This window comes from Pongo pygmaeus, chromosome 11 (assembly GCF_028885625.2).
Source record: "Pongo pygmaeus isolate AG05252 chromosome 11, NHGRI_mPonPyg2-v2.0_pri, whole genome shotgun sequence".
NCBI classification, from domain to species: domain Eukaryota; kingdom Metazoa; phylum Chordata; class Mammalia; order Primates; family Hominidae; genus Pongo; species Pongo pygmaeus.
In genome coordinates, this window is record NC_072384.2 from 104,032,823 (window position 1) to 104,050,692 (window position 17,870).

At 40.1% G+C, this 17,870-nt stretch overlaps 1 protein-coding gene across 2 annotated transcripts in view; it reads left to right on the plus strand.

Moving 5' to 3' along the window:
* CD28 (CD28 molecule) overlaps positions 1-15,030 on the plus strand; it is a 32,433-nt gene extending 17,403 nt beyond the window's left edge. For both annotated transcript variants that reach the window (XM_054479249.1, XM_054479248.1), the window contains exons 2-4: positions 2,770-3,126; positions 5,795-5,919; positions 10,932-15,030. In XM_054479249.1, the coding sequence (XP_054335224.1) occupies positions 2,770-3,126; positions 5,795-5,919; positions 10,932-11,060 (611 nt within the window). In that variant the 3' untranslated portion in view covers positions 11,061-15,030. The remainder of the gene's footprint in view (positions 1-2,769; positions 3,127-5,794; positions 5,920-10,931) is intronic.
* The last annotated feature ends 2,840 nt before the right edge of the window (positions 15,031-17,870 follow it).

Here is a 17,870-nt window from a genome sequence, read left to right on the forward strand (position 1 = left end):
CTCAAAAAGTTAAACATAGAGTTACCATATGACCCAGCAATTTTACTGCTGGCAAATACCTAAGAGAGTTGAAAACATATGTCCACACAAAAATCTGTATGCAAATGCTCATAGCAGCATTATTCATAATAGTCAAAAAGTGATGAATAGAAAAACAAAATGTAGTAGATCCATACAATGGAATATTATTTGGCTATAAAGAGTGAAGTTTTAATGCATGCTACAACATGGATGAACCTTGAAAACATTATGCTAAGTGAAAGAAGTGAGACACAAAAAGCCACATATTGTATGATTCTACTTATAAAAAAGGTCCAGAATAGGAAAATTCATAGGGCCAAAGTAGATTAGCGGTTTCCAGGGATTTAAGGGAGGGAGGAAGTAGGGTGATGGTAAATGGGTATGGTATTTCTTTATGGAGTAATGAAAATGTTCTGGAATCAGATAGTGGTGATTCATTCATAAATTTGTGAATATACTAAAAAATCTCTGAATTTTACACTTTAAAACAGCAAACTTTATAGTACCTGAATTATATCTCAATAAAGTTATTATCTAAAATAAAGAAAAAAAACTTAGTATCAATCCTTCCCCCCAGCCTAGACCAATTAAATCAGAATTTCCAGAAGGGGGAGGACTTGGGCACAGATATTTTTTCATTTTAAAGTTATTGATATAAAGCCAGTAATGATTTTTTAAAAAGAATTTTGTAGAGATGGGTTCTTTCTATGTTGCCCAGGCTGGTCTTGAACTCCTGGGCTCAAGCATTCTTCCCGCCTTGGCCTCCCAAAGTGCTAGGATCACAAAGGTGTGAGCCATCATGCCCAGCCAGCATTATTGATTATACAGGAGACAAAAAGTTACTATTAATTTAGTTCTATGCCATTCCCTTCTTACCAAAACCAAAACAAAACACCTGTGTATATGAATTCAAATTCAGTTAAATTGTAAATTTCATTTAAAAATGAATCTGATTGTATTTGTCTCTTCAGTGTGGGTATACGGGATGTTGCTTCAAATAAACTTAAAAGAAATGCAAGTAGGTAAATAATTATTAACATACCCCAAAACGAGCCAAAAAATGGTTTTGTTTGCATTGAAATTTGAATCAAAGACACAAAGTGGTTTGTTGTTTTAGAAAAATTCTTGAGGGCCGGGCGCAGTGGCTCACACCTGTAATCCCAGCACTTTGGGAGACTGAGGCAGTGGATCACCTGAGGTCAGGAGTTCGAGACCAGCCTGACCAATATGGAGAAACCCCGTCTCTACTAAAAACAGAAAATTAGCCGGGCATGGTGGTGCATGCCTGTAATCCCAGCTACTTGGGAGGCTGGGGCAGGAGAATCACCTGAACCCAGAGGGCGGAGGTTGGAGTCATCTGAGATCGCACCATTGCACTCCAGCCTGGGCAACAAGAGCGAAACTCCGTCTCCAAAAAAAAAAAGAAAAATTTTGGAAGGTGTCTTGGTTGCAAAGTTGATTCTCAGTTTCTCAGTGCTTCCGTGGTCTATTTCTCAGGTGGTCGTAGCCAACTTGGGTTTTAGTTCTGGCTTTGCTCGCCATTTGTTTGGTGACTTCAGACAAACCAGCTAATGTTTCTAGGCCTTATACAGTCATTAGAAAAGAAAAGAAAAAAGAGAAATAATATTGTCATGTGCCAACAATGAGGATACCATGGGTAATGAGATCAATGTGTTCTCTTCCCTTATGGAGTTGATAAACTAGTTTCAGGTTCTTTGCTTTTAAAGATTGAACTAAATGGTCTCCAGATTCTTTGACCTTTTATTGGGATAGCAGTAAAGGTAGACGATGGACCAGAGAGATAACTCCCCTCTGGAGTCTTTCACCTTTCATGATTTAAGGGAATATATCTATGAATTTCTTGGGGAGGCTATTCTCTGAATTTGGTGTGGAAAACAAATTAAAGCAAACTCTTGGGTTATATTTTTTCTTATCTCTTCGTCCCACTCTTGGAATGGGCAATAAGCAAAGTAAAAATGTTTCAAAATATTTTAATTCCTTTACAAAAACCTGTATCACAACTTAAAAACAAATTTATTTGTAGGTTGGGCGTGGTGGCTCATGCTTGTAATCCCAGCACTTTGGGAGGCCAAGGCGGTCAGATCACTTGAGGCCAGGAGTTCGAGACCAGCCTAGCCAACATGGTGAAACCCCGTCTATACTAAAAAAATAGAAAAATTAGCTGGGTGTGGTGGTGCATACCTGTAATCCCAGCTACTTAAGCGACTGAGGCAGGAGAATTGTTTGAACTTGGTGGGTGGAGGTTGCAGTGAGCTGAGATTGCACCACTGCACTTCAGCCTGGGCGACAGAGCAAGACTCTGTCTCAAAAACAAACAAACAAACAAAGAAACAGCTCTATTTGTGTGTCTGTGTCAGGCAGTAAAGCCATCTCCAAATATATCAGTCAGGAAATTGGCCCAATGCATGATTAATATTAATGTCTTAGGAATATAGATTTAAAAATTGTGAGTGCCTAACTGTGGTGCTCAATGCTAACAGAAAGCCATGTACTGCCTTCCGGGTGAAAACATGCTCCATTGTTCCATTCAAAAGAGGATGAAAATAATATTGAAATGTTAACTTTTGAACTCTCAGTATAATTATCCCCTGAAGAGGTCCTACATCTTCTGCCAAGAGAAAACCTTTGCTGGAGATCTGTTCATTTAGTTAATTAATATATTTTGCTTTCAGGAAGAAAAATTATCCGTATATTCTTGTTCTAAGCAAATGATTTTTTTTCCCCCAGGAAACAAGATTTTGGTGAAGCAGTCGCCCATGCTTGTAGCGTACGACAATGCGGTCAACCTTAGCTGCAAGTATTCCTACAATCTCTTCTCAAGGGAGTTCCGGGCATCCCTTCATAAAGGACTGGATAGTGCTGTGGAAGTCTGTGTTGTGTATGGGAATTACTCCCAGCAGCTGCAGGTTTACTCAAAAACGGGGTTCAACTGTGATGGGAAATTGGGCAATGAATCAGTGACATTCTACCTCCAGAATTTGTATGTTAACCAAACAGATATTTACTTCTGCAAAATTGAAGTCATGTATCCTCCTCCTTACCTAGACAATGAGAAGAGCAATGGAACCATTATCCATGTGAAAGGTAACATACAACTTTACCAGTGTACCACCCTAAAGTAATGGTTTTCAAATGCAGTCCTGAAAACTGGGTCGTGGTCGGTGGTGGGGTGGAACAAGGCCTAAGTGATTTGATACTAACAAAGACAAATAATGTTTTCAGAAAATTTTTTCCCTTTACTGTAGAGGAGATTCAAGGTTATATTTTGAATATCTTTATTTTCCTTTGCTGACATTGAGCGGGAGAGTAAGTGATGAAGTTACCTCATGTGGGAACAGATCATTTTTCTCCATTCGAGTGGATCATGGCAGAAAAGAGGTTACCATTAAAATGTAAGCCCAGGTGCCCTCAAGTAACAGCTGAGTCTAATGGGTTAAGACTCAGGAAGACCCAGTTCTATTTCTAATTAATTCTTTTTTTGTGCTCCATAATCTTCCTCTGTAAAAGTACCTTTCCATTTTCTTTTTCCTTCCTTCCTTCCTTCCTGCTTTCTTTTCCTTTCCTTTCCTTTCTTTTCTTTTTCTTTTTTTCTTTTTTTTGAGACGGACTCTCGCTCTGTCGCCCAGGCTGGAGTGCAGTGGCGGGATCTCAGTTCACTGCAAGCTCCGCCTCCCAGGTTCACGTCATTCTCCTGCCTCAGCCTCCCGAGTAGCTGGGACTACAGGTGCCCGCCACCATGCCTGGCTAATTTTTTGTATATTTATTTATTTATTTTAATTAATTAATTTTTTTTTTTTTGAGAGGGAGTCTTGCTCTGTCGCCCAGGCTGGAATGCGGTGGCGCGATCTCTGCTCACTGCAAGCTCCGCCTCACAGGTTCACACCATTCTCCTGCCTCAGCCTCCTGAGTAGCTGGGACTACAGGTGCCCGCCACCATGCCTGGCTAATTTTTTGTATTTTTAGTAGAGACGGGGTTTCACCTTGTTAGCCAGGATGGTCTCGATTTCCTAACCTCGTGACCCGCCCGTCTTGGCCTCCCAAAGTGCTGGGATTACAGGCGTGAGCCACCGCGCCCAGCCATTTTTTGTACTTTATTTAATAGAGACGGGGTTTCACCGTGTTAGCAAGGGTGGTCTCAATCTCCTGACCTCGTGATCTGCCCACCTGGGCCTCCCAAAGTGCTGCGATTACAGGCGTAAGCCACCGCGCCCAGCCCATACCTTTCCATTTTCTAAAATATACAAAGAATGCTGGACTAGAAATCGGGGGACATAAAATTTGCTGTTAATCAACTCTGCGATCTTGGATAAGTCACCTAACTTTTTCATAGTCAAAAACTCAGTACAACTATTAAGCAGTATTTGTGAATTAGTGAAAATAAGTCTACTGAGCTTTTGTTGACGTTATGTTCTGCCTAAATGTTAGGGAGAAAAATCATGATTCCCCAGCTCAGAAGAATACAGTATTGGTAGCAACAAGTAAAATTTGATTTTTTGGTATACTTTGTGGATATATCATAGCTTTTCCTTTTTGTGGAATGATAATAAGAAACATATATGTTCAGTTTTGTACTGAATCCTAGCATAATGCCAATAAATGGTTTTTCTTCTATGCTAGAACAGAGCCATGCTGAAGAAAAATAGGATACTAAATAAGGAAAGAACTGTTAATGTGGCAGATAAGCTTTTGTGTTCTGGCAAAATAGAGACAATTAATATGTGAATATTTTGTTTGCTGAGTCCCATTTAGATTTCTAATATCTATAATATCCAAACAGAATATTTTAATTATATCAAGTCAAAGGTTAAAAAATTGTGCTATTTTGCTTGTAGCTAAGAGTGAAATATTTTTTCCTATATCAATGATATGCTACTTTAGGATAGTATTTTATATATATGTATACACACATATACACATATCATTATGTTAGAACTGAGAAGGACACCAGTGATCCTGTACTTAGTAATTTTCAATCCTATCTGTATATTATAAATCTGAGTAGGTTTTAAAAGAAATACCAATGCCTAGTTCCAGCCCTGAGATTCTGATGTAATTGATATGGGTTGAGGAAGGGGTGCTGGACATCATTATATTTTCAAACTTCCTCAGATAATTTAATGTGCAGCTAGGATTGAAAATCAATGGACTAGAGGATTTTTGGTATGCTTTCTGGTTCTAATTTTCTCTAATTTTGAATAGAATTCTATAGGTTCCTTCTCATCCCCTTTTGATTCCTAAAGATATAAAGTGATTTGTTTGTCATTGTAGAATCTATTAGACAGGGTTGGAGCTAGAGATTTATCCTCTGATTAGCAGTCCAATGTTCTGACTGCCATATTAGGCTGATGATTTTCTTAAGGCTTGAAAACATGTATATTATTTAACTTATTCCAAGGATGCAGTTTAGGGTCTAGATGAACTATCTTCTGATGGGAGAAAGGGGTAAAGTTAGGTTAAGGCCATTGGAAGTCACCATTTTGAATCACACAGTAGAATCCACAAAGTCAAGTGAATACAAGTCTACCAGTGTACCATCCTAATGTAATGGCTTTCAACTGTGGTCATGAAAACTGACCAGATCATGGGCAGTGGTGGGGTTGGGTAAGTCTCAAAGAGGAAATCTATTCACTCTAAGCTGGTGATATGTTTAATATTTTTATTTCTTTCACATTTTTCTCTGATGTTCACAAGGAAGGAAATGCACTCAATTGCTATTCCTGTATCATTTAATCCACTCTATTTTGTTTTTCAGGGAAACACCTTTGTCCAAGTCCCCTATTTCCTGGACCTTCTAAGCCCTTTTGGGTGCTGGTGGTGGTTGGTGGAGTCCTGGCTTGCTATAGCTTGCTAGTAACAGTGGCCTTTATTATTTTCTGGGTAAGAGAAGCAGCACTGCTTTTATGTAACTTTTCTACTGCACATGCAATCTGAACACATTCAAGAATTTTGCCTATGTGGTTTATTTTCTGTTTAATATAGGATGATGATTTTCTTTTCCCCATGCTTGAGTAGGTTCTCTTTTAGCTTGTTCAACTCTATCTGATATAAAAATCTGATATGAGTTAGATTTCCCAGAAGGCATTGAGTAGGTGGTGAGGCAAAATAAGAAGCTAAATGGGCAAATTAGGGTGGAGGGATTAGGAGCAGTTGCCTTTCTTCTCCCCATTTTGCAATATAATTATGACACATAAAACAGTTTTAATGCATATATATGTGTAAACACCTAGGCAACTTGGGAAGCTAGGCAACTGAAGCCAATGGACAATGTTGGCTTGATCAAAAATCATGAGAAACTTGGCTACTGAAATTGTGTATTCAAACCTAGCAAAGGAACTAGATCTGTTTATCTGAGTCATATTTTTTTTTCTCCTCTGAAGCAGTTGAAGTATGTGAGGCCAAGTATGGTGCTGTCATTATGAAACTATAATGGGAATTAGAATTTTCTGAGCTCTCACCACTGAATTGAAGTACTAACTTTTGCAAATGTTTACGTAATAAATGTGGTGTATTTTTCTTTACCTTCCTCAACATTGAATTTTTGGCCTGGGTTTGAACACATTTTGATGAGCGCACCTACAGTTAAGAATGTACCCCTGAGTGACCCTTGTTCTTACTCAGAAACTTCTTAGGTACATAGTATGGTACAGAATGTATTGACTCCGTGTTGTCTTTGACTTTTTTTCTAGAAGTTACATGCATGGATGAGTCACTTCTTCAATGAGAAATGTATTCTCAAGGATAAAAGACTATTTCTCTTGATAGTCTCCAAAAGACTGTTTCTCTTGATATTCTCCATTTTATATTAAGTACATTAGGTGCTTAATGAATGCTTATTGGATTGATGAATTGATAGTCTCCAGAGAGGTCAAATTAAGGATTTAAATGAGTCTGCCTGAAGTATGATACTCATCTTTAAGGCATAATCCATATATGTACCTAATTCATAGATGGGTCATTGATTTCTGAAAGCCATATCATGTGAAGTCATTCTGTTTACTATCAGCTTGGTGACTGCGGGTACAGACCTGGATCCACAGTCATGCCTTCCTATTATCCGGTCTTAGATTCTTTTAGACTCTTCTTGGCCTATTGCCAAAGCTTACCTTTCAATTGTTCCCCACATGCTCCTTTCAGTTCAGAAGACCCTAGGGCTCAGATGGACATTTGTCAGGCTGCCTGTTGCTTACTCTGTACTTGCCGCAGGGTAGGAAAAAAAGTGGTTGCCTGTTCCTGGAAATTCTTTATACTAGGTATCATCTTAAGAATTTGCCTGGCTTGCCTTCTGCAAGTTGCCCAACCCTGAAGGTGGGGCTTTGGTATTGTAAAATATTGCCTGAATTCTGCCTCTGATGTTAGTTGACTACTTTCATCTTTCCAGATCTTGGTATCTTCATCCAACTTACCTTCTAGCTTTGATCCTCTGTGGTGTTTGCTGATAATTTTAGAGTTTTTAGAATTCTTAGTTCTTGTTTCTTCTTAATCTCTGGCCATTGGCTTTTATGCCCACCATATGGCTTTTCAATCCTCTCATTGGGAATCTCAACTTTCTAACTTAAAGGCCAGGTGCAGTGGCCCTTTGGGTACCCCTCCAGGAAAGGCATTCCCCTGTGATATGCTGACCTAGGTCAAAGTAATTTACTAGCTCTGCAGAAAGTAGTTTTGGGAACTACTTTAACCTTCAATGGCCAGAGGACACTGCTCATTATTGAAAACTTATTATAAATATTCATTAGAATGTCAGTTACTGTAATGAGACATCAATTTGCTGAGTGACTTGAGTCACCCAAAGGGACAAAAGCAGCTTCTCACTTTCAATGAATTTAAACCGTTCACTTTCAACTCAGACACATCGTAGACACGCTGGGTTTTTCCTTGGCAGTACTACTAATTCCTAGTGAGATTCATCTTGCTTTGTTTTAAAAAATTTTATTTTTGTTTTACTTTGTCTTACAGACCCCCTGTGAATTGGGCAGTCCTGTCATTTGTGGCCTCTTGTAGTCAATTCGGTTACCCAATAAAAACTACCACTTATCTGCATCTCAAACCTGGGTCTTTGTACTCTCTTACCAAAAGAGTATAAATACAAGTTTGTCTATATTTCGTAGAATAACATGGTATTTTTACTCTGGGCTCATCTTTTCCTGCTGTTGCTGTTTAAGCAACAAGTACCTTGCTGAGTTGGGCATCTAGGCCATTATGGATCCCTGGAGCTTAGCTATTTCCTGGGTAATTTTCTGAGATCCTATTTTTGGCTGGTCTGCAGTGTGCCTTGATGTAAGTTGCTGTTTTCCGGAACTTCCTGAGGGCCTATGATATGCTACTGTAGGCAGTTCTGGGTTGAGTGGGTTTCTAGGCTGAGCGGGTTTCTGGGAGCAGCTGCAGATTCTATCTCAGTTCTTGACCTGATGTTGACATTTGAGTAAATAAAGAGCTCCCTTTGGTCAAGCTGTCACAGGCCAGCACCTGTCACTGTCTTTCAATTCTCCATTCATGCAGCTGTACTGGTAAAGCTGCCCGTTTTCCTAAAAAAATCTTTTTAAAAAACATTATGTTCCCCACTGCAGATCACAATGTGAGGAATGTAGATAGTGTGTGTACAGGTAGTGTCTGCTTTTTATAATAATCCAGTAGATTCTTGAAGACCACATACTTAAGTAGATTACCTTGCATATGCCCTGTGTATTGTTGCTGTTCCCAGGAAACAAGTGGGTAAGGCTGGCATGGGGAGAAGGGCAAAGGAGGAATGGTCCAGAAATCACATATCATTAGCTGACATTCACTGTTGAAGGGGTGGAGATGACACAGACACATAGGGTAGGTACTTCCTGCATACATATGCACACATACTCAATGCACATGGGTGCTGTAGGTTCTGTGTGGTGTTTGTTCCCAGCCATGCATCTGTCATTTTCATCCCACTGCTGTGTTTAGAGTTAGGGTGATAATAAGTAAGTCTGCCATCTGACAATCGCTTGAGGATAAGCATGGGGGCTGACTGCAACAGACCTTTGATTATTTTATGTGCAATGCAAAGAACCTGAGAAGCAAGACACCTTTATTGCTGTGGCCTCTCTACCAGCTATAATTTGGTTTGGGTGTCCGGAGGCAGAGGCTGACACTTGGAGGTTTGGCAAAGGGAGTCCTCAGGGTTGGAGTAAGTACTAAAAATGCTTCCCAGTTTATCGGCTGTTTTCTACACTCATCTGGGGACAGACATTTTTCCTTGGTCTCACCCCTGCCCTGCTGTGATCCTGTGCTCAAGACAGCTCTAGTCTTTCATTTACAGAAAGGATGTAGAATCAAAACAATTCTTCGTTGCATTGTAGGATGTTTAGCAGCATCTCTGACCTCTACCCAGTAGATGCCAGTAGCATCCCTCCCCGTTGTGATGATCCAAAATGTTTTTAGACTTCACTAAATGTCTCCTGGGACAGAGATTAAGGGAGCTTGAGGTATCAAGGATGAGGTTAGGTGGTCTGCCTTGGGCAACTGTATATATGGTAGTGTCATTCACTCAGATGAGAAACACTGGTTAAAAAAACAGCATTTGGGGGAAATGTTGAGTTTTATTTTAGACATGTTGAGTTTAGAGTGGCTTTGAGGTTTAGTCCAGAGATATAAATTTGGGTGAGTAGGTGGTAATTGAAGCTGTGAATGTGGATAAGGTTGCCTAGGGAAAGAGGATAGAGAAGAAGGCCTAGGACCAAGCAGTGAGAAATTCTAACGGCTGGCTAGAGAAGGATGAGCTTGCAAAGGAGGCAGGGAAGGAGTGACAAGACAGGTAGGATGAAAACTGGGATGTCATAGATGGCAAACAGAAATAGTATCACAAAAAGAAGAGAGTTATCAATAGTATAGAATACTGCTGAGAGTTGAAGAAGATGAGGACTTAAAACATGTTAGCTGTGTTTAGTAACATGGAGGTCAGTGTTTTTCAAACCTTTCTTTAGCACTTACTCATGCCCCTTTGACAAGGAAGGTGTGAAGTGCTCAGGCAGGAGTGTATGGAAACAAAACCAGGGCTGAAATCATTCACTTATTTATTCATTCAGGTATCATGTCATTCATGTACAGCATTATCTACTTAGGTATTGGCCTGTGTGCCAGGAACTAGGCACTTTTTTATAATAGAGAATTCTGAATCCAGAAATCTGATGGCTTTCTGTTTTTAGATGTTTTCTGGGTCATTTGTAAGAAATGTAAAATTTTACTATCACATTGATCCAGAAATGATGTTCCTAACCCTTAGTCAAAAGTTTTGCTAAGATTCATGGTGGGTGAAACTATTGCCCTTACTTCCCTCACTTCTGGTGGAAATTCATCCTGATGGAGCCGAGCCTATGAAAGAGAGATGAGTGTAGAAATACATACCCATAAAGACCTAGGAATGTACTAGTTGTCTAGAACTGTAAATTGCCATTAGTTTGGACTCCATCTTTACAAATTTGTGATTATTACAGACTCTGGAGGAGCTGAAAGTCCTCTTTGGTTAATTATGGAAAAACAGCTTGTTAAGCAAATGCTAATGTAAGAAGATCACAATGTGGGTAGGCTTAACCTAGTCAAAGGAGGAAGGGCCTTCAAGTGTATTTACATATCAACAGTGGATATGTTAATTAGTGTGCATTTTTAATTCAGGTCAAATGACAGCATTGAGAGTAACAGGGATGCATTTCTCTAAAATACTTTCTTTGAGATTTTTCAAGTTCAATGTGAAGAGTCAGTAGTTGGGTGTGATTAGTCATTACCCAAGTCCAAGGTGCTCAAAAAGGGTTAGTGTTTTAGCGTCTCTGTCATTTGACAGTTAATATTATGAATAGTTGTGTCCACAGTCTTAGAACTCCTTCCATGACATTGTCCCTCCATACTGACACTTCTCTTTTCTGCAGGTGAGGAGTAAGAGAAGCAGGCTCCTGCACAGTGACTACATGAACATGACTCCCCGCCACCCCGGGCCCACCCGCAAGCATTACCAGCCCTATGCCCCACCACGCGACTTCGCAGCCTATCGCTCCTGACACGGACGCCTATCCAGAAGCCAGCCGGCTGGCAGCCCCCATCTGCTCAATATCACTGCTCTGGATAGGAAATGACCGCCTCATCTCCAGCCGGCCACCTCAGGCCCCTATTGGGCCACCAATGCCAATTTTTCTCGAGTGACTAGACCAAATATCAAGATCATTTTGAGACTCTGAAATGAAGTAAAAGATATTTCCTGTGACAGGCCAAGTCTTACAGTGCCATGGCCCACATTCCAACTTACCATGTACTTATTGACTTGACTGAGAAGTTAGGGTAGAAAACAAAAAGGGAGTGGATTCTGGGAGCCTCTTTCCTTTCTCACTCACCTGCACATCTCAGTTAAGCAAAGTGTGGTATCCACAGACATTTTAGTTGCAGAAGAAAGGCTAGGAAATCATTCCTTTTGGTTAAATGGGTGTTTAATCTTTTGGTTAGTGGGTTAAACGGGGTAAGTTAGAGTAGGGGGAGGGATAGGAAGACATATTTAAAAACCATTAAAACACTGTCTCCCACTCATGAAATGAGCCACTTAGTTCCTATTTAATGCTGTTTTCCTTTTAGTTTAGAAATATGTAGACATTGTCTTTTATGAATTCTGATCATATTTAGTCATTTTGACCAAATGAGGGATTCCCTCAAAGCAATATCAGGTAAACCAAGTTGCTTTCCTCACTCCCTGTCATGAGACTTCAGTGTTAATGTTCACAATATACTTTCGAAAGAATAAAATAGTTCTCCTACACAAAGAAAGAATATGTCAGGAAATAAGGTCACTTTATATCAAAATTATTTGAGTACTATGGGACCTGGTGCAGTGGCTCATGCTTGTAATCCCAGCACTTTGGGAGGCCGAGGTGGGCAGATCACTTGAGATCAGGACCAGCCTGGTCAAGATGGTGAAACTCCATCTGTACTAAAAATACAAAATTTAGCTGGGCCTGGTGGCAGGCACCTGTAATCCCAGCTGCCGAGGAGGCCGAGGCATGAGGATCGCTTGAACCTGGCAGGCGGAGGTTGCAGTGAGCCGAGATCGTGCCACAGCTCTCCAGCCTGGGCGACAGAGTGAGACTCCGTCTCAAACAACAACAACAACAACAAAACCACAAAATTATTTGAGTACTGTGAAGGATTATTTGTCTAACAGTTCATTCCAATCAGACCAGGTAGGAGGAGCTTTCCTGCTTCATATGTTTCAGGGTTGCACAGTTGTTCTCTTTATTGTCGGTGGGGAGATCCAAAGTGGGTTGTGGAAAGAGCGTCCATAGGAGAAGTGAGAATACTGTGAAAAAGGGATGTTAGCATTCATTAGAGTATGAGTCCCAAGAAGGTTCTTTGGAAGGAGGACGAATAGAATGGAATGATGAAATTCTTGCCATGTGCTGAGGAGATAGCCAGCATTAGGTGACAATCTTCCAGAAGGTGTCAGGCAGAAGGTGCCCTGGTGAGAGCTCCTTTACAGGGACTTTATGTGGTTTAGGGCTCAGAGCTCCAAAACTCGGGGCTCAGCTGCTCCTGTACCTTGGAGGTCCATTCACATGGGAAAGTATTTTGGAATGTGTCTTTTGAAGACAGCATCAGAGTTCTTAAGGGACTGGGTAAGGCCTGACCCTGAAATGACCATGGATATTTTTCTACCTACAGTTTGAGTCAACTAGAATATGCCTGGGGACCTTGAAGAATGGCCCTTCAGTGGCCCTCACCATTTGTTCATGCTTCAGTTAATTCAGGTGTTGAAGGAGCTTAGGTTTTAGAGGCACATAGACTTGGTTCAAGTCTCGTTAGTAGTTGAATAGCCTCAGGCAAGTCACTGCCCACCTAAGATGATGGTTCTTCAACTATAAAATGGAGATAATGGTCACAAATGTCTCTTCCTATAGTATAATCTCCATGAGGGCATGGCCCAAGTCTGTCTTTGTCTCTGCCTATCCCTGACATTTAGTAGCATGCCTGACATACAATGTTAGCTATTGGTATTATTGCCATATAGATAAATTATGTATAAAAATTAAACTGGGCAATAGCCTAAGAAGGGGGGAATATTGTAACACATTTAAACCCACTACGCAGGGATGAGGTGCTATAATATGAGGACCTTTTAACTTCCATCATTTTCCTGTTTCTTGAAATAGTTTATCTTGTAATGAAATATAGGGCACCTCCCACTTTTATGTATAGAAAGAGGTCTTTTAATTTTTTTTTTTAATGTGAGAAGGAAGGGAGGAGTAGGAATTTTGAGATTCCAGATAGAAAATACTGTACTTTGGTTGATTTTTAAATGGGCTTCCATTCCATGAATTTAGTCAGTCCCAAGAAGATCAAACTCAGCAGTACTTGGGTGCTGAAGAACTGTTGGATTTACCCTGGCACGTGTGCCACTTGCCAGCTTCTTGGGCACACAGAGTTCTTCAATCCAAGTTATCAGATTGTGTTTGAAAATGACAGAGCTGGAGAGTTTTTCGAAATGGCAGTGGCAAATAAATAAATACTTTTTTTTTTAAATGGAAAGACTTGATCTATGGTAATAAATGATTTTGTTTTCTGACTGGAAAAGTAGGCCTACTAAAGATGAATCACACTTGAGATGTTTCTTACTCACTCTGCACAGAAACAAAGAAGAAATGTTATATAGGGAAGTCCGTTTTCACTATTAGTATGAACCAAGAAATGGTTCAAAAACAGTGGTAGGAGCAATGCTTTCATAGTTTCAGATATGGTAGTTATGAAGAAAACAATGTCATTTGCTGCTATTATTGTAAGAGTCTTATAATTAATGGTACTCCTGTAATTTTTTATTGTGAGCTCACCTATTTGGGTTAAGCATGCCAGTTTAAAGAGACCAAGTGTACATTATGTTCTATATATTCAGTGATAAAATTACTAAACTACTATATGTCTGCTTTAAATTTGTACTTTAATATTGTCTTTTGGTATTAAGAAAGATATGCTTTCAGAATAGATATGCTTTGCTTTGGCAATGAATTTGGATAGAACTTGCTATTTAAAAGAGGTGTGGGGTAAATCCTTGTATAAATCTCCAGTTTAGCCTTTTTTGAAAAAGCTAGACTTTCAAATACTAATTTCACTTCAAGCAGGGTACATTTCTGATTTGTTTGCCTGACTTCAGTCACAATTTCTTATCAGACCAATGGCTGACCTCTTTGAGATGTCAGGCTAGGCTTACCTATGTGTTCTGTGTCATGTGAGTGCTCAGAAGTTTGAGAGAGATCCAACTTCAGCCTTGACCCCATCAGTCCCTCAGGTTAACTAACTAAGCCACCAGTTCTCATGGCTATTTTAATGAGGGTATTGATGGTTAAATGGATGTCTTATCCCTTATCCCAGCCATTTGCACTGCCAGATGGGAACTATACCAGACCTGGATACTGATCCCAAAGTGTTAAATTCAACTACATGCTGGAGATTAGAGATGGTGCCAATAATGGACCCAGAACAAGGATCTTGATTGCTATAGACTTATTAATAATCCAGGTCAAAGAGAGTGACATAGACTCTGTCAAGAGGTGGGGTGAGGGAGTCTGTGTTATCTGCAAGGCCATTTGAGGCTCAGAAAGTCTCTCTTTCCTATAGATATATGCATACTTTCTGACATATAGGAATGTGTCAGGAATACTCAACCATCACAGGCATGTTCCTACCTCAGGGCTTTTACATGTCCTGTTTACTCTGTCTAGAATGTCCTTCTGTAGATGACCTGGCTTGCCTCGTCACCCTTCAGGTCTTTGCTCAAGTGTCATCTTCTCCCCTAGTTAAACTCCCCCACACCCTGTCTGCTTTCCTTGCTTATTTTTCTCCATAGCATTTTACCATCTCTTACAGTAGACATTTTTCTTATTTATTTGTGGTTTATAAGCTTCATGAGGCAAGTAACTTTGCTTTGTTTCTTGCTGTATCTCCAGTGCCCAGAGCAGTGCCTGGTATATAATAAATATTTATTGACTGAGTGAATGAGTTTTACATGGCCTTATGAATTAACGGTCAGTCTAAATGTTATAATCATACTTTGAGAGGGAGAAAGCCCGTTCTATTTTCTACTTTCCTGTTAAGAAGTTCAAAAATTCATTTTATTAAAAAAACAGGAGGTAAAATATATACACAGCCAAATCTAGTGAAAGAAAATCTGATGAATATAAGTTCATTTACGTTTTAGAAATTTTTGTGCAGTGAGGAAAACTAATACTGTTAGAAAAGTCATGCCAACTCAGCCACTGTCAGGAGTAAGTTGATTTTCCATTGAAGTCCCCAAATTCCCTCTTAATGGAGTATTGGCTATATCTTAAACATATCTTTAGTTTAAGACTTCTGAAAATGTTGTCTTTGTAGTTAAAATCCCATCCTACTACTGACCTGCTGCTCTTTTTTCTGGGGTGATTTTACCCCCAACAAATTCTATAAATGCCTTCTCTGGCTCTGATTCAAAAAGTGCTCACAAATGGAAATGCTGGGGACAGAAAATTTCAACTTCTTCACCTGTCATACTCATATCATAGCTGAACACTCTAATAGCACACACACACACACACACACCCCTATCATCTTGTGGGGAGGGGAAGAGAAAGGCATTTGAACAACAGACACAAGAGCTGGTCTAATAATTCATGTAGCACCTTCTGTTTCCTTCGTTGAAATTTTACTCTGAAGGTGACTCAGAGTCAATTAAATCGGTGTGCAATGAGTTCATCTCTAAACTGATTCTTTTCTTTGGTGAAATGAAGCTTATTAAACTTAATAAAGGTAATTAAACTTGAAAAAGATGAGCTTATATGTCTCTTACTACTCCAAGAAAGACTGAACTCAGCTGGTTACTCATGGATAGTTCAATAAGACAAATCAAATCAATTGGAAAGGAATGAGATGGGTAAAAAAAAAAAAAAAGTCAGCCATTAAATGAATCTGCTCAATAAGCACTCCTTTACTGTGCTAATAAAAATAGTGTAACCCAGTTCTGTAAAAAGGTTCTAGTACCTTGAAACTCAAGTTCAAAACAAAATAAAATGCAAACTGCGCTTCACCTAACACCTCCCACAACATTCTAGCTACCCAACTGGGTGAATATTGTAATTGCCCACAACCCCGAATTCACTTTTTCCCTCCAGTATGATAAAACAGATTGATTCCTTTTTAAAGCAATACCCTTTCTTCTCTCCCATCTTGTCGGGATCAGAGATAATGGATAGGTGAGAAAAAATTAAAGAAGCTTCTGGATCCATTGTAATGGGGACCTAACCATCACACTGTGCAGCAGCAAATGGGATGGTCTGGAAAGCAGACCAGAACCTTGTCTGGTAACTTTGCTCCTAATGTCAGTTTGTGTTTCCTAAACTGAGGCCTAACTCTTGACTTTTTGACAGCGGTGCTCATAAGAAAGTTTGGGGCTGGGCACGGTCACTCATGCCTGTAATGTCAGCACTTTGGGAGGCTAATGCAGGAGGATCACTTGAGTCTAGGAGTTCAAGACCAGCTTGAGCAACATAGGGAGACCCTGTCTCTATTAAAAAAAAAATTAGCCAGACGTGATGGTGCAGGCCTGTAGTCCCAGCTACTTAGGAGGCTGAGGCTGCAGTGAACTGGGATCATACCCCTTCAAGAACACATGTGAATGGTGGGGTCTCTCAGCTTTCCCTGATTTGGCATCCCAGAAGAAATATGTACTTTCTCCTTGAAGATTCACAGGATCCTAGCACTTAGAAACCCAGGCCACTGTCCAGAGCAGAAGGTCACACACTTTCTCAGAGTGACTTTTGTTCATTTCAGGGTGTTGACACTGGGCCCAACACTTGAAAATTGCTTGAGATGATAAATTGCTTGAGGTGATCAAAGAATATATCAGCTCTTCGAAGCTGACCTCATTCTTGGTGCAACTCTCAGAGCCAGAATGTGTGCTTCCCGAAGCTCATTTTCCTATCTGATTTGCCTGTTGAAACTCTGTGAAAGACTCTTGAATGCTAGGAATTTGAAGGAACAAAAAGTTGAAGAAAGGTGAATGGATTTCAGGGTGGGAGTGGACTGGATTTTACTCTCACTTCATCAGGCAGAGCTATCTCAATGATAGATTGAAACTCTCCTCTGGCTCCAAAGAACAAATCATGAGCTGGGTGGAAATGTCAGTTGAGAAGAAGAGCAGCAAACAGCTTTGTTTTCCTATAGTTGTGGTTTTACATGGTGATGATGACACACGAAGATAAAAATGTGCAGCATGAACTCCAGTTGTTATCTGAGTGAGCATCTCTGCCAACACTGAAGGATATGTGTGGGTGTCACCTGAAAACAAAGAGAAAGACAGAGAGAGAGAAAGAAGAAAAGGAGGCCCTGTTTCGGAAAGAAGAGCCAGTTAATCAAAGATCAACAGTAACAAGTGGTGCTGTTTATTTCATGAGCTTTGTATGTGATTTCCTTCCCCTTGCTAATCTCCACGTCTGAATTTATTCTCTGGACTAAATACACTTGCATCTGGTGACTGAGGAAGGGGTGGAAAAGGTGACCTTGAATGGGCATCGGGGTAGTTATCATAGTTATTTAGTCACTTCTTCAGTCTCTTGGGCACACACTTAGCTTCCCAAATGGGGGTTTCTGCTAACTTTTGAGAACCTGTGACATATTACACAGGACAGACAAACTTTAGGTGGTTGTTGGGGACCCTCTTTTATCCCCAACTCTATGCAATGCTTGTTTCATTTGCTTTATGTTTCTCCTTCCTCTCTTCTACTTCATTCATTCTAGAACCAGTTAACGGGCACCTGCCCTGCACTAAGATGTGGGCTAGGTACAGAGATGTGGCAGTGAGCAGC